The 24,062-nt window shown below is 41.9% G+C and overlaps 1 protein-coding gene across 2 annotated transcripts in view; it reads right to left on the bottom strand.

The window, feature by feature from the left end:
- Positions 1-373: 373 nt before the first annotated feature.
- The window catches only part of NMT2 (N-myristoyltransferase 2), a 56,902-nt gene continuing 33,213 nt past the window's right edge, over positions 374-24,062 (bottom strand). For both annotated transcript variants that reach the window (XM_062210497.1, XM_062210498.1), the window contains exons 8-12: positions 23,648-23,756; positions 17,718-17,888; positions 5,657-5,824; positions 1,942-2,079; positions 374-1,791 (exon numbers count right to left, since the gene is read on the bottom strand). In XM_062210497.1, the coding sequence (XP_062066481.1) occupies positions 1,771-1,791; positions 1,942-2,079; positions 5,657-5,824; positions 17,718-17,888; positions 23,648-23,756 (607 nt within the window). In that variant the 3' untranslated portion in view covers positions 374-1,770. The remainder of the gene's footprint in view (positions 1,792-1,941; positions 2,080-5,656; positions 5,825-17,717; positions 17,889-23,647; positions 23,757-24,062) is intronic.

Below are 24,062 nucleotides of genomic sequence, written 5' to 3' on the forward strand. Positions count from 1 at the left end.
AAAACAAGTGCGCCTAAGTTCTTAACTTCAGCCTGGATTCCAGATTAAGTTAAAATCTCATTTACCTTATGCTGGTATCTCAGTGTTCCAGTGAATCGGTATAGTTTTGTTTCTTGAAGGCTTTCTCCTTCTGGTGAGAGCATAGGAAATGCACTGGGTTTGAAGCCATGAAAGAAGTCTCTCCATTGTCTTCAGAACACTCTAGCCGTGGTGTCCCTCTAGTGGTAGTCTTGGGATGCCACAGCTGTGGTTCGCGACTAAATCACGGCCCCAAGACATTCTCTGTGAAGGGTCAGTCGGTCAGTGTTAGATCTAGTAGGCTGTGGGGGCTGTCAGAACCACCCAACCTGCCTTTGTAGCAACAAGCAGCCACAGGCAATACATGAGTGAAGGTGTGGCAGTGTTCCAGTACGACTTTATTTATGGAGACAGAAATGGGAATTTCATAGAATTTTCACATGTCACGAAGTGATTCTGACCTCCCCACTCCCCCCCCACCAATTCAAAGAAAAAGAAAATTCTTAGGCTGTACACAGATGGGCGCTGGGCTGTGGATTGTTGACCCTCCCTGGTAAAAGATGGCTGGCTTCACTGGCAATGCCATCATGTTGTCCAGGAGGGTTCACTTGTGGACAGCACAGCTGAGGCACTGGCACAGTGCAGGCAGGAACACGCGTCTGCTTAGTGGTACTTTAGTCTAGGCCAGTCTATATGGCCTCGTTTGGCATCTTATTTGTCCCTTGGATTGTTGGCAATATATACACTTATATGTACACCGTGAAACGAGTTTTCAAATTCTAGATAAAAACACCATCAGTAACAAAATTATGAATACTTATTTACAAATAAGACATTTTCCATTAGCATGACAGTTTCATGATAAATTAAGAGTCAGCATAAAGGAATATGTGCAATTTTGCATAAGCAATAAAACATTCAGACTATCAAGGTCCTGATAGCACTAACGAATCCCACTGGGCGTTTCTTTTGAGTTTAGAGCCTTTATTTCCTTTTCCTCCCATGTCCTTGATGTGGGGCAGCAGAAAAGTCTGGCCGTGGGCATATGCTCTTTCAGAGAGCACACTTCACGTGTGCACACAACTTTGCTTTTCAAACAATTCACCGACCTGCTGAAGACCAAAGTACAAGTCTGGGTGTCTATGGATTGGGCAGTGTTGCTTATGGAGAAATAAAGGGACCAGTCCCCAGTACATCTTTATGTTTTTTCACACTCAGCCGTGCCTTGTCTGTCACTGAGTTATGGAAGTGTCAAGTCCACGCTTAGGTGTTCCCAGTGATAGCAGGTAAGGTGACAGCAGTGAGAATTTTCCCAATGGATCCTTCATTCTCCTACACAAACATGCCATCAAACAGAAGTGTAGCAGTTTGTCTCCATACAATAGCAAAGATTTCCTTATACAAGCGTTATTTCTTCAGTTCATAGGAAAAATGGTTATTTTCCTAGAGTGGAAAAACACCCTCTCTTCAGCAAGATAGCCAAAAGTTTGAAAATTAGAGAAATGTGCTCTGTACCCCATCATCCCTCATAAATGGGTAAACAATGAATAAGGGGTGCATTTTAATGATTTAGCTAGAATGTGTACTATTGGTCACATATGGAAGTATTTTCATCTTTTCTGATGGTTACCAACTACTTCAATTTCACTTAAAGTTGTGCTTTTATTTTTCTTTGGAATGGCAATTCCAGGTATCATTACATAGAATATTAAGAAACGATGATGTCCGATTTTTAGAAATAAAAATATCCATTTATTGTAGTACAAGTCCAACCTAAAGGGAAGGAAGAAATGGAATAGTAAGAGCAAGCAGCTGAGAGATTCACTGGTATAGTACAACAGGTCTGTATTTCTAAGAGACACCCAAATCTCAGGGAAGCAAGAATGGGATTGTCTGGGTAGATTCATGGAGCTTACAACTCACCTTTTCAGACTCTGTTCCTGGACACCTCCAGTTGTACAAGTAATACTGTAAATTGCCATCTCCTATACCAAACTTGAGTTTTTCCAGGAATGTTTTATTTTCCATCAAATCTAGTGCATTGAATACATCAAATCCTTTCTGCCAACATAACAAGGATTTAAAATTTGAAACAAAGGACTAGAATGCTTTATGTATTGAGTATAACATTTAATTCCTCTATTAATAGCATGATTATGCATTTATAATAGTTTAATGTCTGTAATAGAATATGTTATGAATTCAGTTCAAAACTCGTAAAACTAGCAGTGAATCTGAGGGAGTCAGCCAGAAAATTCAGAAATGCTAAATTGAAAAGTGTAGGGCAGGCATTTGGCCTAGCAGTTGGGATGCCTCCGTCTCATGTCAGAGTGCCTGGGTTCAAGTTCAGATTCTGGCTCCTGATTCCAGCTTCCTGGGAGGTGACAGCTGGTGACTCACATGGTTGGGTCCCTGCCACCCACGCTGGGGACCTTGATTAGGTTCTCAGCTTCCAGGTGTTGTGAGCATTTGGGTAGTGAATCGGTGGATGCGAGTGTTCTTTCTCTCTCTCAAATATATAAATTTTTAAAGGGTAAGTTTATCTTCAAAAGATGCGTTATGGAATATCTGTTTCTCTACCTTTCAAACAAAATAAATAATATATATATATATTTTTTTTGCTTTTTTTTTTTTTTTTGACAGGCAGAGTGGATAGTGAGAGAGAGAGACAGAGAGAAAGGTCTTCCTTTTTGCCGTTGGTTCACCCTCCAATGGCCGCCGCGGTAGCGCGCTGCGGCCGGCGCACCGCGCTGATCCAATGGTAGGAGCCAGGTGCTTCTGCTGGTCTCCCATGGGGTGCAGGGCCCAAGGACTTGGGCCATCCTCCACTGCACTCCCTGGCCACAGCAGAGAGCTGGCCTGGAAGAGGGGCAACAGGGACAGGATCGGTGCCCCGACCGGGACTAGAACCCGGTGTGCCGGCGCCGCAAGACGGAGGATTAGCCTAGTGAGCCGCGGCGCCGGCCAATAAATAATATATTTTTAAAAAAGATTTGTTTATTTATTTGAAAGGCATATGACAAAGAAAAAATATCTAAAAACAGAAAAAAAAAAAAAGGTATATGACAGGGAGAGACAGAGAGATGTATTTGATCGAATGTTTCATTCCCCAAATGCCCTCAATGGCCAGGGATGGGGCAGGAGCCAGAACTCCATCTGGGTCTCCCACAGAGGTGGCAGGAACCCAAATTCTTGAGTCACCATCCATTGCCTCCCAAAGCACATTACCAGGAAGCTAGATAGGAAGTGTGGAGTGGTTGGGACTCAAACTAGCACTCTGATATGGGATGAGGCCATCCTCAGTGGCAGCTTAACCTGCTGGGCCACAATGCCTGCCCCCAAAGTAATCAATTTTAAAAAACAGTACTTTTAATGATCAAATTCTAGAGAAATGCAAGAAGACACTTCTGATGTGTTTCCAATTTCTCATAAACAATTATTTTCCCATCATCAACATATTATCCAAATGTTATCTGCCAGGTTATTTAAATTTCTTTTTAAAGGAAATGTTTATCTGAAACAAGAATTTAACAATTCTTATAATTTCCAGACCGAGAGATAGAGAATAACAGATACCATAAGGTACATTTTGAATTTTCAGTAGTTTCCGCATCTCTAAACTTCTAGTTACCCAGGCAACTGAAAACACTACATGGAAAGTTCTAGACACAAACAATTCATCAGTTTTAAACTGTGTGCCACTTTGAGTAGCATAATGAAATCTTGTGCTTCCTGTTCAGGATGTGAATCATTGTCCAGCTTATCCATGCTGTGTGTGTTACCCACTCTTGAGTCACTAAGTAACCGTCTCAGTTACCATGTCACCTGGTGCAGAATCACAGTGCTGGTATAGAGGGTTCTATATCCTCTGTGGTCCTGGGATCTAAAGCCCACAGATAGGGAGGACTGTAATTCTTTTCATTTTACAATTCAGACTTGAATCAAAAAAACTTGTTACTGTCAATTATTCAACCCAACACAAATATTTACTCAGGTATTTTCCTTTTATTATGGAAACATGTCTTTTTCTTAGGTTATTTCCTTATATTATGGATATGCAGGGGTAGTTTTTGATTTGTATAAATTGTTTTTTATTAAAATGCAAAAAAATTAGTGATGAAAATAGTCACTAAAATTTTAAAAGTTTGAGATTCTTGGGGCCGGGGCCGTGGCTCACTTGGTTAATCCTCTGCCTGCGGCGCCGACATCCCATATGGGCGCCGGGTTCTAGTCCCGGTTGCTCCTCTTCCAGTCCAGTTCTCTGCTGTGGCCCGGGAGGGCATTGGAGGATGGCCCAAGTGCTTGGGTCCCTGCACCCGCATGGGAGACCAGGAAGAAGCACCTGGCTCCTGGCTTCGGATTGGCACAGTGCCAGCCTTGGCGGCCATTTGGGGAGTGAACCAATGGAAGGAAGACCTTTCTCTCTGTCTCATTCTCTCACTGTCTATAACTCTACCTGTCAAATAAAAAAACTGAGATTCTTCCATTGACTGTTGGTTAATAGATGAGATCTATCTGTGTGAAAGAAAACAGAGGTGACAGAATGGGAGAAAATATTTGCAAACTACGCAGCTGATAAAGGGTTAACATCCAGACTCTGTAAAGAGCTCAAGAAATTCAACAACAAAACAAACAATCACTTTAAGAAATGGGCAAAGGACTTAAACAGGCATTTTTCAAGAGAGGAAATTCAAATGGCCAACAGACACTCAGGAAAATGCTCAGGATCACTAGCCATCAGGGAAATGCAAATCAAAAAAAAAAAACCATGGTGAGGTGTCACCTCACTCTAGTTAGAATGGCTCACATACAGAAATCAACAAATGGCACACACTGGTGAGGACGTGGAGAAAAAGGTACCCTGGTCCACTGTTGGTGGGAATGTAAACTGGTGCAGCCACTTCCCTCTGTATGGAAGACAGTATGGAAATCTGCATACAGACCTACAATGTGATCCAGCCATCCCAGTCCTGGGAATTTACCCAAAACAAAAGAAATCAGCATATGAAAGTTATCTATAACCCCATGTTCACAATAGCTAAGATATGGAATCAACCCAGATGTCCATCAGCTATTGACTGGGTAAAGAAATTATGGTATAAAAATATACACTGTGGAATACTACTACTCCAGCTGTAAAAAAAAAAAAAAGAAAAGAAATCCTGTCTTTTGCAACAATATGGCTACAACTGGAAACCATTATACTTAGTGAAATAAGCCAGTCCCCAAAAGATATCCTATGTTTTCCCTGATCCGCAGTACCTAATAGAGTACCTGAAATGTAATGTATTGGGGTGAAATAGATACTCTGAGATCTGATGATTGCTTGCAGCCCTTATCTGTTCTGTTGAGGAACATTTTTTTTTCTCTTTCATACTACTAGTTGAGCTCTTTTATTTAGTGTAGGGTTAACTATATGATCTTTGTAAGGATGTGAGAGGGAGGAGGAGAAAGGGTTGCAGCATGGGCGGGAGAGAGGGTGGAGGGGAAATGTCACTATATTCCTAATTCTGTATATATGAAATGCATGAAACTTGTATAACTTACGTAAAATTAAAAAAATAGAGTAGGATGTTTTCTGTATTCTGGCATACATATTGGGAGCCCCAAAGAGTACAGAAAGTGCTGAGGCACTTACCAGCTTGGCTATGATGAGTGCGTCGTTCATGAGGTCCAGCAGGGGTGTCTCGGTGTGAATGTTGTAGAAGGAGTAGGCAGCTTTGAGGCTCTTGTGAGCAGGGTGCTGCATCACCGTGGAGGGGAGCGTGTAGAAGCTCAGGAAATCTGTCAGTCTGCCACTGGAGCTCTGGAGGGCAAAGGCCACGCCGGTGAGTATCCCCTTGAACAAACTGCATCCTCACAGCTAAGCTCCCTCTGGGATCCTGACCTGCACTGTAACTTTTGGCTAAATGAAAAGCGTCGAGTCCTACCTCTTCCTTGGCAGTCCTATCTGGAGGCCCTCTGATCGGAAGTTGAGTAGACACCAGGTAGAGAGGATGGAGTTGGAATTTTAGCTCAAATGCTGGTTGGCAATTCACATACAGTTCTTGGGAAGAAGCCCTTCTGAATAGGAAACCTCCTTTGCATTGACTACTGCGTCAAATTTGTAGACTTATGGAACAGTGCTAAAAGTAGTTCAATGTTTTGGCAGAAATAACAGTTCTAAGGATCAGAAGGCTGCCTTCTGCATCTAGAAGATACCGTCTGATACCTCACACTTTGTTAGTGCAAGGCAAGAATGTTATCAGCTTACAGCAGAGCTGGGTAGAGGTGGGGAGCTGTGTTTTGGAAGCCTGTAAAAGGTCTTAGGACTGTACCAAAATACACATAATGGGAAAAAATAACTGGAAATTTTACAACTGTCAGAAGCAAAGAGGGACGCAACAGATGGTATGCATTTCACCATCACTGGCAAACCTTTAGCCAGCAGCGTTCGGGTTGTGTTCTTGTTTTCTTTTGGAGCACAGTCTGTTTAATTGTTGGCTGAGGAGGCTAGACCAAATGCATGTTGTTGCTAATATTCCTTTCAGCAGAAAACTCCAGAGCGATGTGTTATCTGATTTTTGAGTGCTTCTGATTCATTAAACTTCTCTTCAGACATTAAGAAATGGAAGAGGTTAATCTGCCGGGATTTTTCTATTGATTTATGTAGGCAGCCCAGTATTGGAGAAGAACTAAAGCCCCACACTTTGTTAGGGATTTTACATTCTCCTACGAATAGACCAATATCAGTATCACATGCAGAGGTTACTGAAGGACCCATCAACTCTGATTGGCTACCCCAGCCCCATTTTCATCATTTGCTTTCTAGAAAACTACTTCTTCAGGGTTACTCTTTCCCCTTTTCCTACTAAAATGTTACCAGAAGTACTATCAAACTTTTTAAAAAAGATGTATTTATTTGAGTGGCAGAGTTACACACAGAGAGAGGGAGAGATCTTCCTTCTGCTGGTTCACTCCCCAAATGGATGCAACAGCTGGAGCTGGGCCAATCTGAAGCCAGGAGCCAGAAGCTTCTTCTAGGTCTCCCACATGGGAGCAGAGGCCCAAGCACTTGGGCCATCCTCTGCTGCTTTTTCCAGGCCATCAGCCGGGAGCTGGATCGAAAGTGGAGCAGTCAGGACATGAACCTGCGCCCATATGGGATGCCAGCACTGCAGGCAGCAGCTTTACCTGCTACACCACAGCGATGGCACCTACTATCAAATATTTAAGAAAGTGTGGGATACTCATTGACTTTGGTGCCTTCCATTTTTCCTCATAATCAATTCAATGTAAAGACTGATTTTAAAAGAAACTACCCTCAAATAGAAGGCTGTGTCTCAGTGATTTATAACTAAGTTCCTAACAACTTTCAAGGAACAAATAAGCCTTATGTATAAATTGTCCCTGAGGGAAGAATAATGGTTCCATTACACACACAATTTAAACACATCATCTCAACAGAAGCAGAAAAATATGGAATAGAACTCAATACCAATGTGTGGTTAAAAGCTCTCAACAGGCTAAGAACAGAGGACAACTTCTTCAGTTTGAGAAAGGGCATCTACAAGAGCCCTACAGCTAACATACAAAATAGTGCAATACTGAACAAAACTCCCTGGTGCTTGGGCCAGCGCTGTGGCAGAGCAGGTAAAGTCGCCACCTGCAGTACCCACATCCCATGTGGGCACTGGCTGAAGTCACGGCTGCTCCACTTCTGGTCCAGCTCCCTGCGAATGGCCTTAGAAAGCAGTAGAAGATGGTCCAAGTGCTTGGGCCCCTGCACCTGTGTGAGAGCTCTTGGCTCCTGGCTTCAGATCAGCTCAGCTCCGGCCGTTGCAGCCATTTGGGGAGTGAACCAGCAGTTGGAAGATTTCTGTTTCTCCCTTTCTCTGTATCTCTGCTTTTCAAATAAATAACTCTTTAAAAGAAATAGGAATAATAAATTAAAAAAAAAATCCCTAGAACTGTTAATAAGCCTAATATGTCCACTCTCTTATTAAAACAAACTGGGAATCCTGCAATAGGGTAAGACAAATAAAAGTAGGCTAGAGAGAAGAAATAAAGCTGTCTATTCAGATGACATCTATGTAGAAAAAGAATCCTTAAAAAAAAAAAAAACTACAAAAAATAATAAATCTATCAAGGCTGAAGTATAAAAGGTCAATGTATAAAAATCAGTAGTATTTCTATACAGTACAAAGAAGCAAGTATAAGATGAAATTACTAAGTTAATACACAGTACAATATCAACAGGTAACATGTATTTAAGAGCAAATTTAGGGGCCAGTGCTGTGGCGCAGTAGGTTAATTCTCCATCTGTGGCACCAGCATCCCATATGGGCACTGGTTCTAGTCCCAGATGCTCCTCTTTCAATCCAGCTCTCTGCTATGGCCTGGGAAGGCTGTAGAAGATGGCCCAAGCACTGGGGGCCCTGCACCTGCATGGGAGACCCGGAAGGAGCTCCTGGCTCCTGGCTTTGGATCAGTGCAGCTTCGGCCATTGCAGCCAACCAGGGAGGGAACTGGCGGGTGGAAGGCTTCTCTCTCTGTCTCTACCTCTCTCTGTAACTCTGTCTTTCAAATAAATAAAATAAATCTTAAAAACAAAAAAACCCTGCACACTTGATGTGAATTCTACAACAATAAAACTGGTTTAAACAAAATTCAGTACCAATTCATGATTTTCAAATATCCACTAGCAAATTAGGAAAGAGAAAGGATCATGATTAGCCAGATAAAGAACATCCACCAAACATCTGTAACAAAAACATCTTAACAGCTAAATGCTGAAGTCCAGATCAAAATTAAGACGCACCCCAGGACCTGTCAACTACAAGACTAAAAGAAAGCATACATGACTTATAAGAATTGGGAAGAAAATTTAAAGTATAAAAGTATTGGCACATAATATAATCCAACCAAAATCTTAGAGCCAATAAGAGTCCAGCAAGTTTTTTAAACACGAGATTAATACACAAAAAATCTTAGTATTCACTGATTTCACTGAATCTGAAAGTAGTAATAATTTTTTTAAACTTTTTTTTTTATTTGACAGGTAGAGATATAGATAGCGAGAGAGACAGACAGAGAGAAAGGTCTTCCTTCCGTTGGTTCACTCTCCAAATGGCCGCTACAGCCAGCGCTGTGCCAATCCAAAGCCAGGAGTCAGGTGATTCTTCCTGGTCTCCCATGCGGGTGCAGGGCCCAAGCACTTGGGCCACAGCAGAGAGCTGGACTGGAAGAGGAGCAACTGGGACTAGAACTCGGCACCCATATGGGATGCTGGCGCCACAAGTGAAGGATTAACCAAGTGAGAGACAGCGCTGGACCCAAGTAGTAATAATTTTTAAAAAACCATTTCAATTACAACAAAATGTACTTAACCTAAAATGTCCTTAGAAACAAAACTAAAAGATAAGGTAAGGAAGGAAGTGCTAGGACAGTCAGGTGAACTGGCAGGGGAGATTCTACCACAACAACCACTCAGACCCAGAAATCACTTTGTGCCTCTGCTGGGCCTGACACTCTCCAAGCCCTAATCCCTTTAGGGAGCCCATAGTGGCAGTGGGAACAAGACATAGGAGGTGCCCAGCCAGGAAGCCATTTTGATGCCACAATTCTGAGACTCCCCTCCCCCAATGAGAGACAGGGTAGCACACCCCAGCAAACCACTGCCAACCCTTTAGACAGTACTCTTGTGAGGATCCCAAAGACACAGATAAACCAAGGAGACCAAAATAATACTCTGACGGCTCCAAATAGCAAACTGTTATTGGAAAAACAGTCACCAAATCAGGCCAGAAACTACACACTCACATAAACAGGGTGATAATCTGCGAATCTAAGATTTAACTAAGACCCAGTCTCCTTACACAACAGGAAATATGTCTAGATAACACTGAAAATCACCTGTCACACCAACAATAGGAAAACCACAACTTGAAAAAGATGGCAATCCCAACACATTCCAATGTGATTCCAACTGAGGCCAACAATGAGATCAGATGTTGGAATGACCTGTCGGGACTGTAAGGCAATGCTTTTGCTTCAGTTAATGCAGAATTATCTTAAATGCAAATATAGAAAACTTCAGCAAGGAAAGGGAAGTGACAGATTGAAAGATAACACAACAGAAAAAAAAAAATTGCTGGATGGGCTCAACAGAAGAGAGAAGACCAAGGATACAAACATGGATCACGCAGGAGGGTCATTAGACTTTACCTGTGAGCAACACAGAGAAAACAGACCTATACTAATGAATTAAGCCTCAGGTAGCTGTTGGTCAGTATCAAAAGGGATTCCCTACCTTTAGGGTTCTGGGAGGAAAGGAGTAAGTGTTGGGCTGCAGAGTATTTGAAGAAATAATGGCTGAAAACTCCCCAAGTTTGGCACTGCACATTCAAGAAGCTGAGCAAACCCTAATGAGACAAATCCAAAGAAACTGCCAACATTTTGAAAGCAGGTCTTCAATCAGGGGATGACAGCAGACTTCTCGGCTGAAATCACAGAGGCCAGAGGAAATGGAGCAGGTTTTTTTTTTTTTTTAATAATTTTTTTATTTTCTTATTACTTTATTTATGTAAGAGGCAGACAGAAATAAAGAGCTCCCGTGTACTGGCTCAGTGTCCACAATTGCCAGAGTTTGGCCAGGACCGAAGCAGGGAGCTGGAAATGCAATCTGGGTTTCCCACAGGGGTGGCAGGAACCAATTACTTAAGCCATCATCACTGCCTGCCATGGTTTGCACCAGTAGGAAGCTGTAGTCAGGAACCAGAGCCAGGGAGTGGAACCCAGCCACCTGATGTGTAACCTCTAGGCTAAACACCCATGGGCGTATGTTTGTTTTTTAAGTGCTGAAAGAAAAAGAACTGTCAACCACAAGTTCTATATTTGATGAAACCACCCTTTGGGGATAACAGGGAAACAGAGACAGTCTCTTTCATAAAGGAAAACTCTAAACAAATGTGTCACTAGCAGATTGGCTAAAGCAATTTCTTCAAAGAAAGACTAATGTAAGAAAGGACCTTGGAGTACCAGAAGGAAAAAAGAATAGAGCAGAAATTTGGGCCCAAACAATAAACTACGCTTCTGAGTGTTATAAATCATACTTGATAATTGACGTAAAAATTACAGTACCATTTGATACTTAAGACATTTTACTTTTGTAAATTTAAAGATTTATTTAAGAGGCAGATAGCCACAAAGAGAGCTACCATCTGCTGGCTCATTCCCCAAAGGACAACAACAGCTGGGGCTAGACTGGGGCTGGAGCCAGGGGAGGAAACACAATGCAGGTCTCCCACACAGCAACAGGAACCTGTTATACTTGAGCCATCACTGCTGCTTCTCATGGTCTGCACTGGCAGGAGCTGGAGTTAAGAGCCTGAGCTGGGCATCGAACCCAGGCACTCCAATGTGGGATGCAGGTGTCTTCCCTGTCAGGCTAAACACCTGCTGTGACAATGATGTTTTAAAATGGAGACAGGAAAGAGACCTAAATAGAAGTAAAGTTGCTCAAAGTGATAAAATGCTGATTTCAACAGACTGTGCTGAGTCCCACAGGTATACTGCAACACCCAGAGCAGAAAACCAAACAAATTCACCCAAATGCATTGTAAATAGAGAAGAAAAGAAACAGAGGAACAAGAACCAGAGCAAACAAACAGAAAACAAATAATACAGCAGCAGACGCTGAGATCTCACATATCAATAATTATCTGAAATGAAATTAGTCTAAATGCAGGGATCAAAAGAAGGACTAGTAGACAAGAAAAACGGACAGAGTAGAAACAGAAATAGACAAATCCACAAGTGTAGTTGGGGACGTCCACAGCCCTCTCATTAACAGATCAAAATACTTAGAAAGAAAAGCAACAAGAACACAGAAAATCTGAATAACTCACTCAGTCCACAGAATGTAACAGACAGAAGCAGCACACTCTACCCAGCAACAGTGGTATATACATTTCTTGCACTCATGGATCATTCACCAACACAGACCATATCCTAAGCCATAAAACAAACCTCATGAAGCTTAGGATACCTGAAACCACTCCCAGTGTGTCCTTTATTCGTAACATAAGTCAGCACAGTAACATAAAAATGGAATCTCTGAACACACCAAAATTGAATAGCACAATTCAAAATAGCCATGGGTCAACAAGGAAGTCTCAAAGGAAAAGTTAAAATATATAACCTTCGATGAAAACGAAAATACAACATACTAAAATATGTTGTCTGCAGCTGAAGAGTGTAGAGAGGGAAATTTACAGAACTAAGTGCATACTTGTAACAAAGGTCTCAAATCAATAAGCTGGCCCCTTCCTCTAGAAACTAGAAGAGCACAATAAACCCCAAACAAGCAGAAAGAAAGAACGCTGATACACACGAGAGCAGAAATTCATGATACTGAACACAGGAATACGACAGAGAGCAGCCAGACGTGTGGTTCTTTAGAAAAACAATCAATACGAGTCTAGCAGGACTGACAAAAACAGAGAAGATATGAATTACAAGTATCAGGAATGAAACAACAGATGTCACCACAGGCCTTACAGCCATCCAAGTGGTAACAAGGGAACATTATAAACGATTGACACTCAAATTTTAAAATGTAGAAAAAATTGAACCAGCTTCTCAAAACCCACAACTATGACAACTCTATCAAGAGGAGAGAGATCATCTGAGCAGTGCTGCAGCTATTAAACACATTTAATTTCTATCTCAAAACTTTCAAAAATGTATGGTTTCAAACAGAGAACTCTACCATTTAAAAAATTAATATGCACTCTATACAATCTCTTCCAGAAAATAGAAAGGAGGTAACACTTCCCAACTTATTTTATGAGACCAACATTATCTTGGAACTGAAACAAGACAAAAAATATTACCAAAACAAAACAAAAAACGGAAAATCCTCTAGACCAGTATTTCTCATCAACTCAATATATACTTCAGAAACTGTTAGCAACCTATACATAAACTCCTGGAAATCTCAACAGGTTGCAGGATATACCATCATCTCAGGAGAAGCAGCTGCCTTTCTTTATGAACATCAGAAACTGAAACTAAAAACAAAATACCACGGAAGTCACTCCAAAAAACAGAAATACTTAGGAATACACTCAGAAAAGCATGCATTAGATCTGGATGCTGAAAATCAGAGTGCTGATAACAGAAACTTTAAAAAACTAAATAAATGTAGAGATATGCTATGTTCGTGGATTGTTAGACTTTTCAAGTCTCCCCCAAATTAATCCATAGGCTTAATGTAATGCCTATCAAGGGCCAGCAAGGTGGACAGAGACAAAGACAAGTTTATTCTAAAGTTTACATGAAAAGGCAAAGGAAATAATTAGTTAAAACAATCCTGACTAACAAAATTGGAGTGAGAAGAATTATTCTGCCTGACATTAGGGCTTACTATGCAGCTGTAGTATTGGAGCCAGCATGGCATTCGTGGAGGGACAGACGGAGATCTACAGAATAGCACAGAGGAACTCAGAAATAGAACTCTAAAGCATTAGTATTCAGCTTCTAGCACAACTTCCCCAAGTCAATAAAATTACAGTCACAAAGAAAAACAGGCAAACTATATGAACAGCGAATTCATGGAAGAAGAAATAACAATGGCTAACAGATTTAGGAGATGTTCAGATGTATTAGTAATGAGAAAATATAAATTAAAAACAAGGAAGTGTTTCAAACTCATCAAACAGGACTAGATTTTAAGCCTGAAAATAACCACTTGCTTGTGAGGACGTGAGGAAACAGGAAGTCTGAGGTCATGCGGAGATATTCTGGTGAGCCGCGAGGCCATCTGAGAATGCTACAGATGGGGCTGACCCATTCCAGTTATGCCCCCTGGGCAACAGTTTTCAAAATGTGGTCTGTGAACCAGAGGGGTACCCAGGAACCTTTCAGAAATCTATGGGGTTAAAACAGTTTTTATAATTAACACTGAGAAAGTATTTGCTTTGTTCACCGCACTGATAGTGGAGAAGCAATGGTGCGGACAGCTGCTGGTGCATTAGCACAAATCAAGGCTGTAGCACCAGCTGTACCAGGAGTCGCCATATTCTGCACAACACCCTCACACTTTAAGACAAGTCAGCGTGGAGTGGGCAGTCAGCCTAGGACACCCCTACCCCACGGCATGGTCTGGACTCCAGTCTCCTGGCAATGCAGACCTGGGAGGCTGCTGATGGGTCCCTGATTCCCAGCTCCTGACTCCCAGCTTTGGCCCCTGCCTAGCCCCATCTGTGTGGTCATTTCGGATGACAGTCCTCACTGCCTGTCTGTTTGTCTTTCTCTCTTTCTCTGCCTCTCAAATTAAAAAAAAAAAATCTGGGGGCCAGTATTGTGGTGTAGCAGGTAAAGCCACTTACTACTTGTGATGCTAGTATCCCACATGGGCACCAGCTCAAGTCCTGGCTGCTCCACTTCCAATCCAGCTCCTTGTTAATGGCTTGGGAAAGCAGCAGAAGATGGCCCAAGTGCTTGAGCCCCTGCCACCCCCGTGGGAGACCCAGATGAGGATTCTGGTTCCTGGCATTGGCCTGGCCCAGCCCTGGCCATTGTAGCCATCTAGGGAATGAATCAGTGAATAGAAGATCTCTTTCTCTAATTCTGACTTTTTTTTTTTATTTTTAAGATTTTTTGTTTTATTTATTTGAGAGGTAGAGTTACAGACAGAGAGAGGGAGAGACAGAGAGAAAGGTCTTCCATTGGCTGGTTTACTCCCCAAATGGCCACAACATCCCAGCTGTGCTAATCTGAAGCCAGGGGCCAGGAGCTTTTTCCGGGACTCCCACACTGGTGCAGGGGCCCAAGCACTTGGGTTATCTTCTACTGCTTTCCCAGGCCATAGCAGAGAGCTGGATCAGAAGAGGAGCAGCCTGGACACGAACTGGTGCCCATACCAGATGCTGTTGCTGAAGGCAGAGACTTAGCCTACTATGCCACAGGGCCAGCTGAAATTCTGACTTCCAAATAAATAAATAAATCTTTAAAATAAAATATGAGAAAAAGCAAATTTGATGTAAATATGTCCTTGTTGTGTTCTTACTATTATTTTACTCTCAGCTTTTTTAATACTCTGTCATAAAATGGGAAAAAGTTATGCATAAATGCTCCTGCTGCACATGAAACATAAAGATCATCTTAAGAAGCTCTATGCAACTGGGTTGTAAGCTCAACTAGCCACTTTTTTCCATGGCCCATTACTTAAAAGTAGGACTGGCAAATTATGGTCATTCAGACTTGGGTATTTGGCATATTTTCTTGGAAACAAATTATATAAGCCTGCCACTTGAATAACTGAGAGAATTGGTTGCCTCTGATAAAGTTTCAGCTCTCAAGTGTAGCTTAAAAGCTTTGAAAAATCTGTATAAGCTATATTATAAACTTTTTCTGATAACAATGGTGGTAATATTCTAACTTTTGGTATCTTATATGAAATGTCACTATTTGGGAGCTCTGTGTAAGTTGGTGAACCAAATTTTTTTTTTTAAAGATTTATTTATTTGTTTATTTGAAAGACAGAGTTATAGAGAGGCAGAGGGAGAGAGAAAGAGGTCTTCCATCTGCTGGTTCACCCCTAGGTAGCCAGTGGCTGGAGCTGGGCTGATCCAAAGCCAGGAGCCAGGAGCCTCCTCTGGGTCTTCCACGCAGGTGCAGGGGCCCAAGGTCTTGGGCCATCCTCTACTGCCTTCCCAGGCCACAGCAGAGAGTTGGACCAGAAGTGGAGCAGCCAGGACTTGAACCAGCACCCATATGGGATGCTGGCACTGCAGGAAGCAACTTCACCCGCTATGCGCCATAGCAACGGCCCCCAATTGTTTTCCAAGTGACCAATAGATGATGTTAGAAACTTGTATATAGGTAAGTCTAAGGACCAGGCAGACCAATGGGTTTTTAATGTAATAGAATATAAAAAGTTCACTGATGATTTCAGGTAAGAGAATATTCATAACTATATGAAAAAGCTATACAAATACTCATTCTTTTCTACATCTTCATTTCATATGAAGTATTTTCTTCATGTATTTTAACCAAAAAATCACAGAAAATTCAGTGCAGAAGCAATGAGTATCTAGTTCTCTTTTATTAAAGTCAGACATTAAAGAAATTTGCAAAAATATGACACAATAGCATTCTTTCACTAATTTTGTTGTTTGGGAAAACAGTGGTTTTCATAGCAAAATATGATCTTTAGGAAACATGGAATGCATTTACTAGTGTTATATTGTTCTTAAAATGTTAAAATTTTAAAATTTTATTACAGTAAATATCTGCTAGTTCTTTGGTGTCCTCAATCATTTTTAAAATTTATTATTTATTTGAGAGACTGAGAGCTCCTATCTACTAGTTCATTCCCCAAATGCCCAACAGCAGGGGCCGGGCCAAGCTGAAGCTGGGAGCCAGGGGCTCCATTCAGGTCTCCCACATGACTGGCAGGGACCCAACTTCTTGAGCTATCACCAGCTACCTCGCAGGGTACACATTAGCTGGAAGCTGGAATCAGGAGCAGAGCAGGGGCTTGAATTCAGACACACTGTTACAGGATGTGGGCATCTGAACCACAAGGCCAGGCATCTGAACCACAAGGCCAGGCATCAACCTCTTTCCGCAATGATTCTTCAGAGTAAGAGTCCTAGATTAAAAAGTTTGAGAACAGCTACCCAGGAGAAACTTACTCAAGTGCATAATAATTTGTACAATGGGTGAGAGGCAGCAGGCAATGGCTCAAGTAATGGGGTCCCTGCCATCCACGTGGGAGACCTGGCTGAGTCCCTGCCTTCTGGCTTCAACCAAGCTCCAGTAATAGTAGGCTTCTAGGGAACGAACCAGCAGATGGGAGCTTTACTCGGCCTCTCAAATACATTAAAGAAACACAGAGATGAAATGTGTATATGAAGATGTTCATACTTGCAGTGCTTTGCAAAAACAAATTTAGAGACAAAGCTCGCTCAGTTGTTGTTTAGAAAAGTTCTTTGCATGCATTTCAGCCCCACCCCTTGGCTCCCACCATTGTGCCCTGCTTGGACCTGTGATCCTACATCCAGACAAGGCTTGACAGTGCTGAGGAACACTGCTGTTCAGTGTTTACAGTGGATGCAATCAGATCACTATGGTAGCTTCTTGCTGAACACCCCAACTCCTTCCTCCAAGTACTTAACAAATTAAATCCCAAATTGTCAATGCAACCCCACTTCAACCAAAAGAGCTTTCAAGTGAGACAAACAAGTTTCAAGCTTTTAAAAAAAGGTTGAAAGAGCACTATGTTAAATTAATCTAACCAATAATCACAAGCTGTCAGTTTTCCCTCCTCTTTTCCTTTCCTGGAGCACGGGGGTTAACTGCCCTCTTAACCAAGGCAGTTCAGTAACTACCAGTTTTCCCCAAGCAAAAGAATCTGGGACACACCCACCTGGGTGAGGTCATCCAGATCGACCTTTTCAGAAATGAGAACAGCAATTAACAATGCAGGTAACAACAGAGAAGCATCCTGGTTTCCCATTAATCGGGAGTAAAAGGTATGCTCTTTTTGGGATGAGACACTGTGTTGGAAGAAGGGGTGGTGGAAATCTGCTCCAGGAGCAGTGAGTGGTGGAGGAAGAGGAAAGAGAGAGGCACTCCACGATCTTTCTGGGAAATACTCCATGCACAGGCTCTGCACACTTGTCGGTAGTATCGTATCACCTTGTTTTTACCTCCACTACAAAAGTGTCGATAATCTGCTCCCGGGGGAGGAACCAGTGGGCTACCTCCTCTTCATCCATCACAGGGGCTAGATGAAACTGCTTCAGGTAGCTGTTGATTAATTCTCGAACTGCTTTGACATCTTTTGGTTCCATCGGTCTCAAACCTGAAGTCTTGGTAACCTTGTTGGAGGGAAAACGAGACAAATTCAGGAGTTTAAATGTAAGGGGAATAAGAACTTTGTGTCCAGAGCATGGTCCTTAGATGGGCAGTATCAGCATCACCAGGGAGCTTGTCAGAACTGCAGAATCTCGGCTGGGCCCCAGCCCTTAGCCAATCAGAATCTGCAATTCAACACAACTCCCACCCCACTTCAGCCCACAAGTGATTCCTGCATACAGTGTGAGAGGCACTGAGTCAGAAGATGTGCTGGATAACGTGTCATTTCTTGTAATGTCTATGTGGCTGGTCTTTGGTCAGTATTGGCCATGACCCAAACAAAATGATAGGGAGGACTGTCACAGTTGATTTGTATGCCTATGCCAAGGACGTTAGCATTATACAAGACAGAACATAACAGTCTAGCATGACTGCTGGAATATTATCCTTTAAAACTGCCAGGTCTGACATCCGGAAAAACACAGTGGAGAAACTTACTTTCTTCAATAGCCCATGAAAAAAGATCATGATCTTGTCCTTTTTAACAAAGACAGTTTGAGTTGAACCATACTGGTCAGGATGGAAAGGCAAGCATTTTAATAGCTTAGCATTTCCTAAAGGTCGCTGGATTACAAGGTAATCAGAGCAGGTGTTTTGGTCACCATTCCAGAGCTTCACAATTTTACACAGAGACCACAGGACTTGTAAAAAGCCTGCAGCTCAGGACAGGTCCTCATTTGAATTTGTTCAACTACTCGTATTAAAAAAAAAAAAGCTCCTGGCATCACTTGGTTTTCTACAGACTGTCTAGACTAGACACTTGAGACCAGAATGAGAAAGCCTGACCAACAAAAAGTAAAAGCTGAGAAAAATAGCCTCATTTTTTCCCCAGGGAAACTTGACCTGCTCCCCCACCCCCCGCTCTGGCAGAAATACTAGATACATTTTAGGGGATTAATAACTTATACAAATATTGCCACTCTAACTTTTCTGTTCTAAATGATTTTTAAATATTTTCAAATAAAAAAATTCCCATGGAATCAGATCATTCTAACTCCTGCACATTCCTAGGTAGAATCCCAGGGGGAAAACAGGTATTTTTCAAGTGCCAGCTCTGATGACTACCAGTAGGTGTGCTGAGGTTCCAAAGTTTCCATGATGACCAGTGCTGATTGATTATTGATGAGCATGGGGGCGTGGCATCGGGCAATGCAGACCCAGTGGTCCCTGGCTATTTACTATGCGCCATTCAATCGTGACTTAGGTAATCTATAAAGACATAAGATTGCAGCTAAAATACTATTTAATAATCTAAATTTAGAGAATTGAAGTTCTTACTATTTAATAGACAACTCATTCTTTTATTCTTTTTATGGCTCTCAAAGCCAGCAAGTCCAGAAACCCAGGTCCTAGTTGGAAGTAAATGAAATAAATATGTATTCCTAAATGCTAGTATGAAGACCAAAATCACAGAAAACACCATGTTGCAGTTATTAAAGATGCGTTTCTTCTGTGAGGCAGACCTCAGCTGATAGATTTCAAATAGCCTTTCTCCATATCGGAATGTTTTCTCTTTTGTTAACTGGATCTGTAAACATCTACATTATCAAGCCATTACATTAAATAGTGGAAGTAAAAGGATCTAAAAATCTGTTAATAGAGAACATTCAGAAATGAAGAAAAAGTTTACCAACTTCTATCAGAGCAAAATATCCTTCTGGAACAGAATTCTCTTGCACTTAATATGCAGACTGTGCCCTTCCTAAGAAGAGTGTGCCGTGAGCCCAGCAGACGTCCTCACAGAAGACCTCCACTGTCCCCTTCCCACTCCCAGTGATCACTGAAGACCCCAAAGGGCTTTGTTGATGAGGGTTACATGCATCCACGTTAATTGCATTAGAAATTAAACCTGAGAACATTTTAAATAAGCACGCAGACAGCGAAAACGAAAAATGCAAAATTTCATTGTAGTGTTGTTAGGAAAATAGTGTTGACTTCACAGAAAGAACTCAGGGACTGTCTTAGGTCTCAGAAGTTCAGAAAAATAAGTAATTTCGACAAGGAAGACTCAGACAGAAAATAACAGAAACCTGGCAATTTGTAAGCAGAGGCATTAAGAAGAGGAGAACATCATCAGAGTACTACCGGCTATAAAAACATCTAGGATCCTAGAAAATGAGGCAGTTATTTATTTTACTGACTAGCAATGGCTTGACAATCTACAGAATAATGTTTACACTTGATCTTAGCCAAAAGGCTGAAAAGTGATAAAAGAATTTTTTTAAATACAAAATACTCAAAATATAACTATTGTCTTCAGGGATAAGTGGAAAGATTGTTAAGCTTAGATAAAAACGATAAGCTTTTGTATAATTTGAGTAAAGTGGTCATGTCTTCTGAGTTTAATAAAAAGCAAAGAAACATTTTCGGTAACTGAGAATATCTCTGATTCCATAAGCAAACTCTATCTTTGGATCAGATACACCTTCCCACTGCCTCCCTCTATCCCATTACTCGTTGCACTCTATGCATAGATAATGACATCTGTGAAAAACCTGCTTAGCAGCGCCTAAGGAAATGCAGCCTGAAGCCCTGTGAGAAACAGAAGGGTGTTGTTATCTGTCAAACCACTTGGCCTGACCTGTGTAGCGCTGGCATTCCAGGGTAGAGATGTAAACAATGATTATGGTTGTTTATATGATTTAAAAAGGAGAAGATGCTAAACACTAAAAAAAAATTTTTATCTAATGCTATGGAACATCTGTGTGTCTTAGAACATGTCTTAGCAAGAACATCCTTATTGTAAGACCAAGTAAGGACCTCAGAAGATTAATTTCTGACTCCTAACTACTTCAAATGCCTTTACGTTTGAGGTCATTACACACACACACACACAACTTTGGAAAACTCAACACCAAAATTAAAAAAAAAAAAAAAAGGTGGAAAGGATATTAAGACATGGTAAGACTTGTTTCTTAAGAAAACCTTAGTATCTTATCTTATTTTTAATTATTTTGAAAGACAGAAATAGACAGTGAGTTCTCATATGCTGGTTCGCTCCCCAGATATCCACAATGGACAGAGCTGGACCAGAGGCCAAAGCTGGGTGCTGGGAACTTGATCCAGGACTCCCATGTGGATGTTAGGAACCTGACTACTTGAGCCACCACCACTGGCTCCCAGGTTCTGCACTAGCAGGCAACTGGAATCAGGAGCCTGAGCCAAGAATGGAACCCAGAGGGTGTAATGTGGGACACGGTGTCTTCACCAGCTATTAATTGCTATATCCACACACCTATACCAAGTCTTAGCATTTTAGGTAACAGTGGCCAGTGGTGTGGACTTTGCAATAGCTCTACTCTTACCTAGCAGACTCTGGGCCAGTCAACCTTGTGCTTTGATGTCCTGTGCTGTGACAGACACTGGGGATAATGCCCTCCTGGGATCGCTATGAACCATAAATGAGATTGACCATGGACACTAAATGTCTAGCATCAGGCTGGCCACATTAAATGTTCACTCCTTTATTCAGTAGTCTATGAGAAAGATGTAAAGTAGGAAACTACATGAAGAGACAGTCATGAGGCATCAGGAAGTAAGATTGATATACAAAGCAAAAGTTGCATTCAAAAGGCTTCTTTTACACTGAACGGTACAAAAATGTTCATTAATGACTTGATTGCTAGTGGTGGTATCGTCCACCTGTGGTGGTGGTGATGGTGCTGCACTGTCCAGCTTTAAACTTAAGAGGCAGACACCCAAGTAGTTGTCATTGGCATCTCCCAGCTTCCCGATATCTGTACTTTCGTCTCTTTTACCCTCTCTCTATGACTTAAAAGGAGGAGAGGAACTGGAACAGGTCGAGAGTGGACCATGACCATTGTCCTGTTTTGTCCTAACCTGCTTTGTGACAGCTGCACAGCAGGCCATGTGGTGGGACTGGGTCATGGTGCCCCGACGGGGGCTGTGCTAGAGGTGATGGCAGAAGCAAAGGGATCTAAAAGAGGAAACACAGACATGAGGGCTTGGATCCCAAGTCCTCTACTTATTAGTGATAATGCCTTTGGCCTCAGTTTTTTTTTCATCTGGATAAAGGAGAAAAGAAGCACTAACCTCAGAAGGTTGACATGAAATTGAATAATGAGTGTGAAAATGTGTTGGAAAAATGTTACTGGGGGGAAAAAGGCAGTCACTACAACAGCATGGCTAGAATAGGGCATAGGTCAATTATAGGTAAGATGCCAACATCCAGTTTTAGTACCAGCGCCTGACCAGGGATTTATTACCAACTTGTCAAAACTTTGTCATCCAGGAGCCAGCATCGCAGTGTAGTGAGCTGAGCTGCCACCTGTGATGCCAGCATCCCATATCAGAGCACCAGTTTGAGTTCTGGTTGCTCTGTTTCCTGGCTTTGGCCTGGATCAGTAGCTCAAGCCATTAAAGTTATTTGGAGAGTTAACCAGTGGGTGGAAGATTTGTCTCTCTATAGATAGATAGATAGAGATATATTATTGTTTTTCAAATAAGTAAATGCATCTTTAAAAAATAAAATGAAATGAAAAGAAGAAAAATTGTTTTCATCCATGAGTAGATTGACTGTTGGACAAAAATATAAAGGCTGATTGCCAAGGTCACATCAAAAATATTTTTAACATCCTAAATTCTAATCATCCTGACTAAGCCAATGATTGATATCAAAACTCCTTATTCTTCATCCTATTTTAGGCAACCTACAGGTAAGTGTGTGTCTTCCTTACTCATAAGGTATATTGCTTTAGGTTCAATACACTGAAATCCGGGGGAACCAAAGCAGAGCAGCATTAGCCCCTAGTGAAAAAAGCAGGCATGTCTGAAGTTTTTATTTCAGTTCTCATAGAGCAGAACTTCAAACAGGTTGTATGATGGCCCCAGGGCTCACACCTCTCAGGAGGTCACACCTGCTTCCATATGCTCCTAGGGCACGTGGGCGGGGCATGCGTCTTGCTTCGGACTGACAGATGGGGAATTGGTTTGCACAAGGCTCTCTGACTTTTCCCTCTCATGGAGGCTTTGACTCCTGCTGGCTTCGATGAACAAGCTGCCCACATGGCAAAGAACTGAAGGCAGCCTGCAAAGTAGGAAGGCCCTCAGTCTACCAGCCGGCGAGGAACTCCGTCCTGCTGACAACACGCGTACTCCGGAAGTTTCAGAGGAGACCCAGCCCTGGCTGACACCTTGACAGCAAGACTCAGCTACACAGGGCCCGGGCGGCTGACTCGCTGTGTGATGGTCTGTCATGCAGCAACCGTGAATTTACCGACCAATTCCCAAATAATGCTAAGACTAAAAGGCGTATTTACATCTTCCCCTATGAAGTATGACAACTTTTTCCTGTTGGAAATCTGCTAGCTCTAAAAAGATGATCATTTAATGAGACATTATTTCCTGTCCCTGGGTCTCTCCTCTAAACTCGGTTCCTTTGTTTGAAGAAAGCAGCAGCCTGAACTTGCCTTCCCTCTTACTTAACAGACCATAAAAACTCAAAATTTGAAAACTTACTTGAGTTCAACCTGATGCGACTATAAACCAAAGAACTTAAAAAGTCTTAAAATCAAAACAAAGCAAAAGACTGGTATTTCCACATCAAGCTCTCCTACTTTGCCTAGCTCCTTAGCTCTCTGCAGTCTTTTTAGTCACATGTTCACTTCTTCAGACTGTTTTTAGACTCCTGCAAATAATTCTTTTCTGCATTAAAAGCTTCAGCTGTTACAGCTTCAGAAAACTGCAAATCATTCTTACTTACATCCGGAAGTCTGTATAGCTTCATTGTTCTCTGTAAAGTCATATTTCTACTCAAGTGAGAAAATTTCACTTCTACCAATTTTCTGGGGTTTAGTGATCGATGCCAGTATCTGGAATACAATAAAGGTGTTGAAGTCAAATTGACTGCTGAGTGCACAGGTCCTCACTCCTCAGCTCAGCTCAGCTGCTCTGTGAGCATTTCCTGAACGCTCACATTGTGCCTGGCACAGTGCTGAATGCTGGCCCTCTGCCCATGCAGTCATTTTACCAGCCAACTTTGTAATCCCTAAAATATGTCTTGCATTCCTAGTTAATGTTCTTTTGGAGTTGGTGACCTTTCATCTTCACTAAAGAAGAATCTTAAAAGTACAAAAGAAATCTTAGACCGAGGTTTGCACGCCTTCAGTGACTACCAC

The sequence above is a fragment of the Lepus europaeus genome, chromosome 14, assembly GCF_033115175.1.
Source record: "Lepus europaeus isolate LE1 chromosome 14, mLepTim1.pri, whole genome shotgun sequence".
Lineage (NCBI taxonomy): Eukaryota > Metazoa > Chordata > Mammalia > Lagomorpha > Leporidae > Lepus > Lepus europaeus.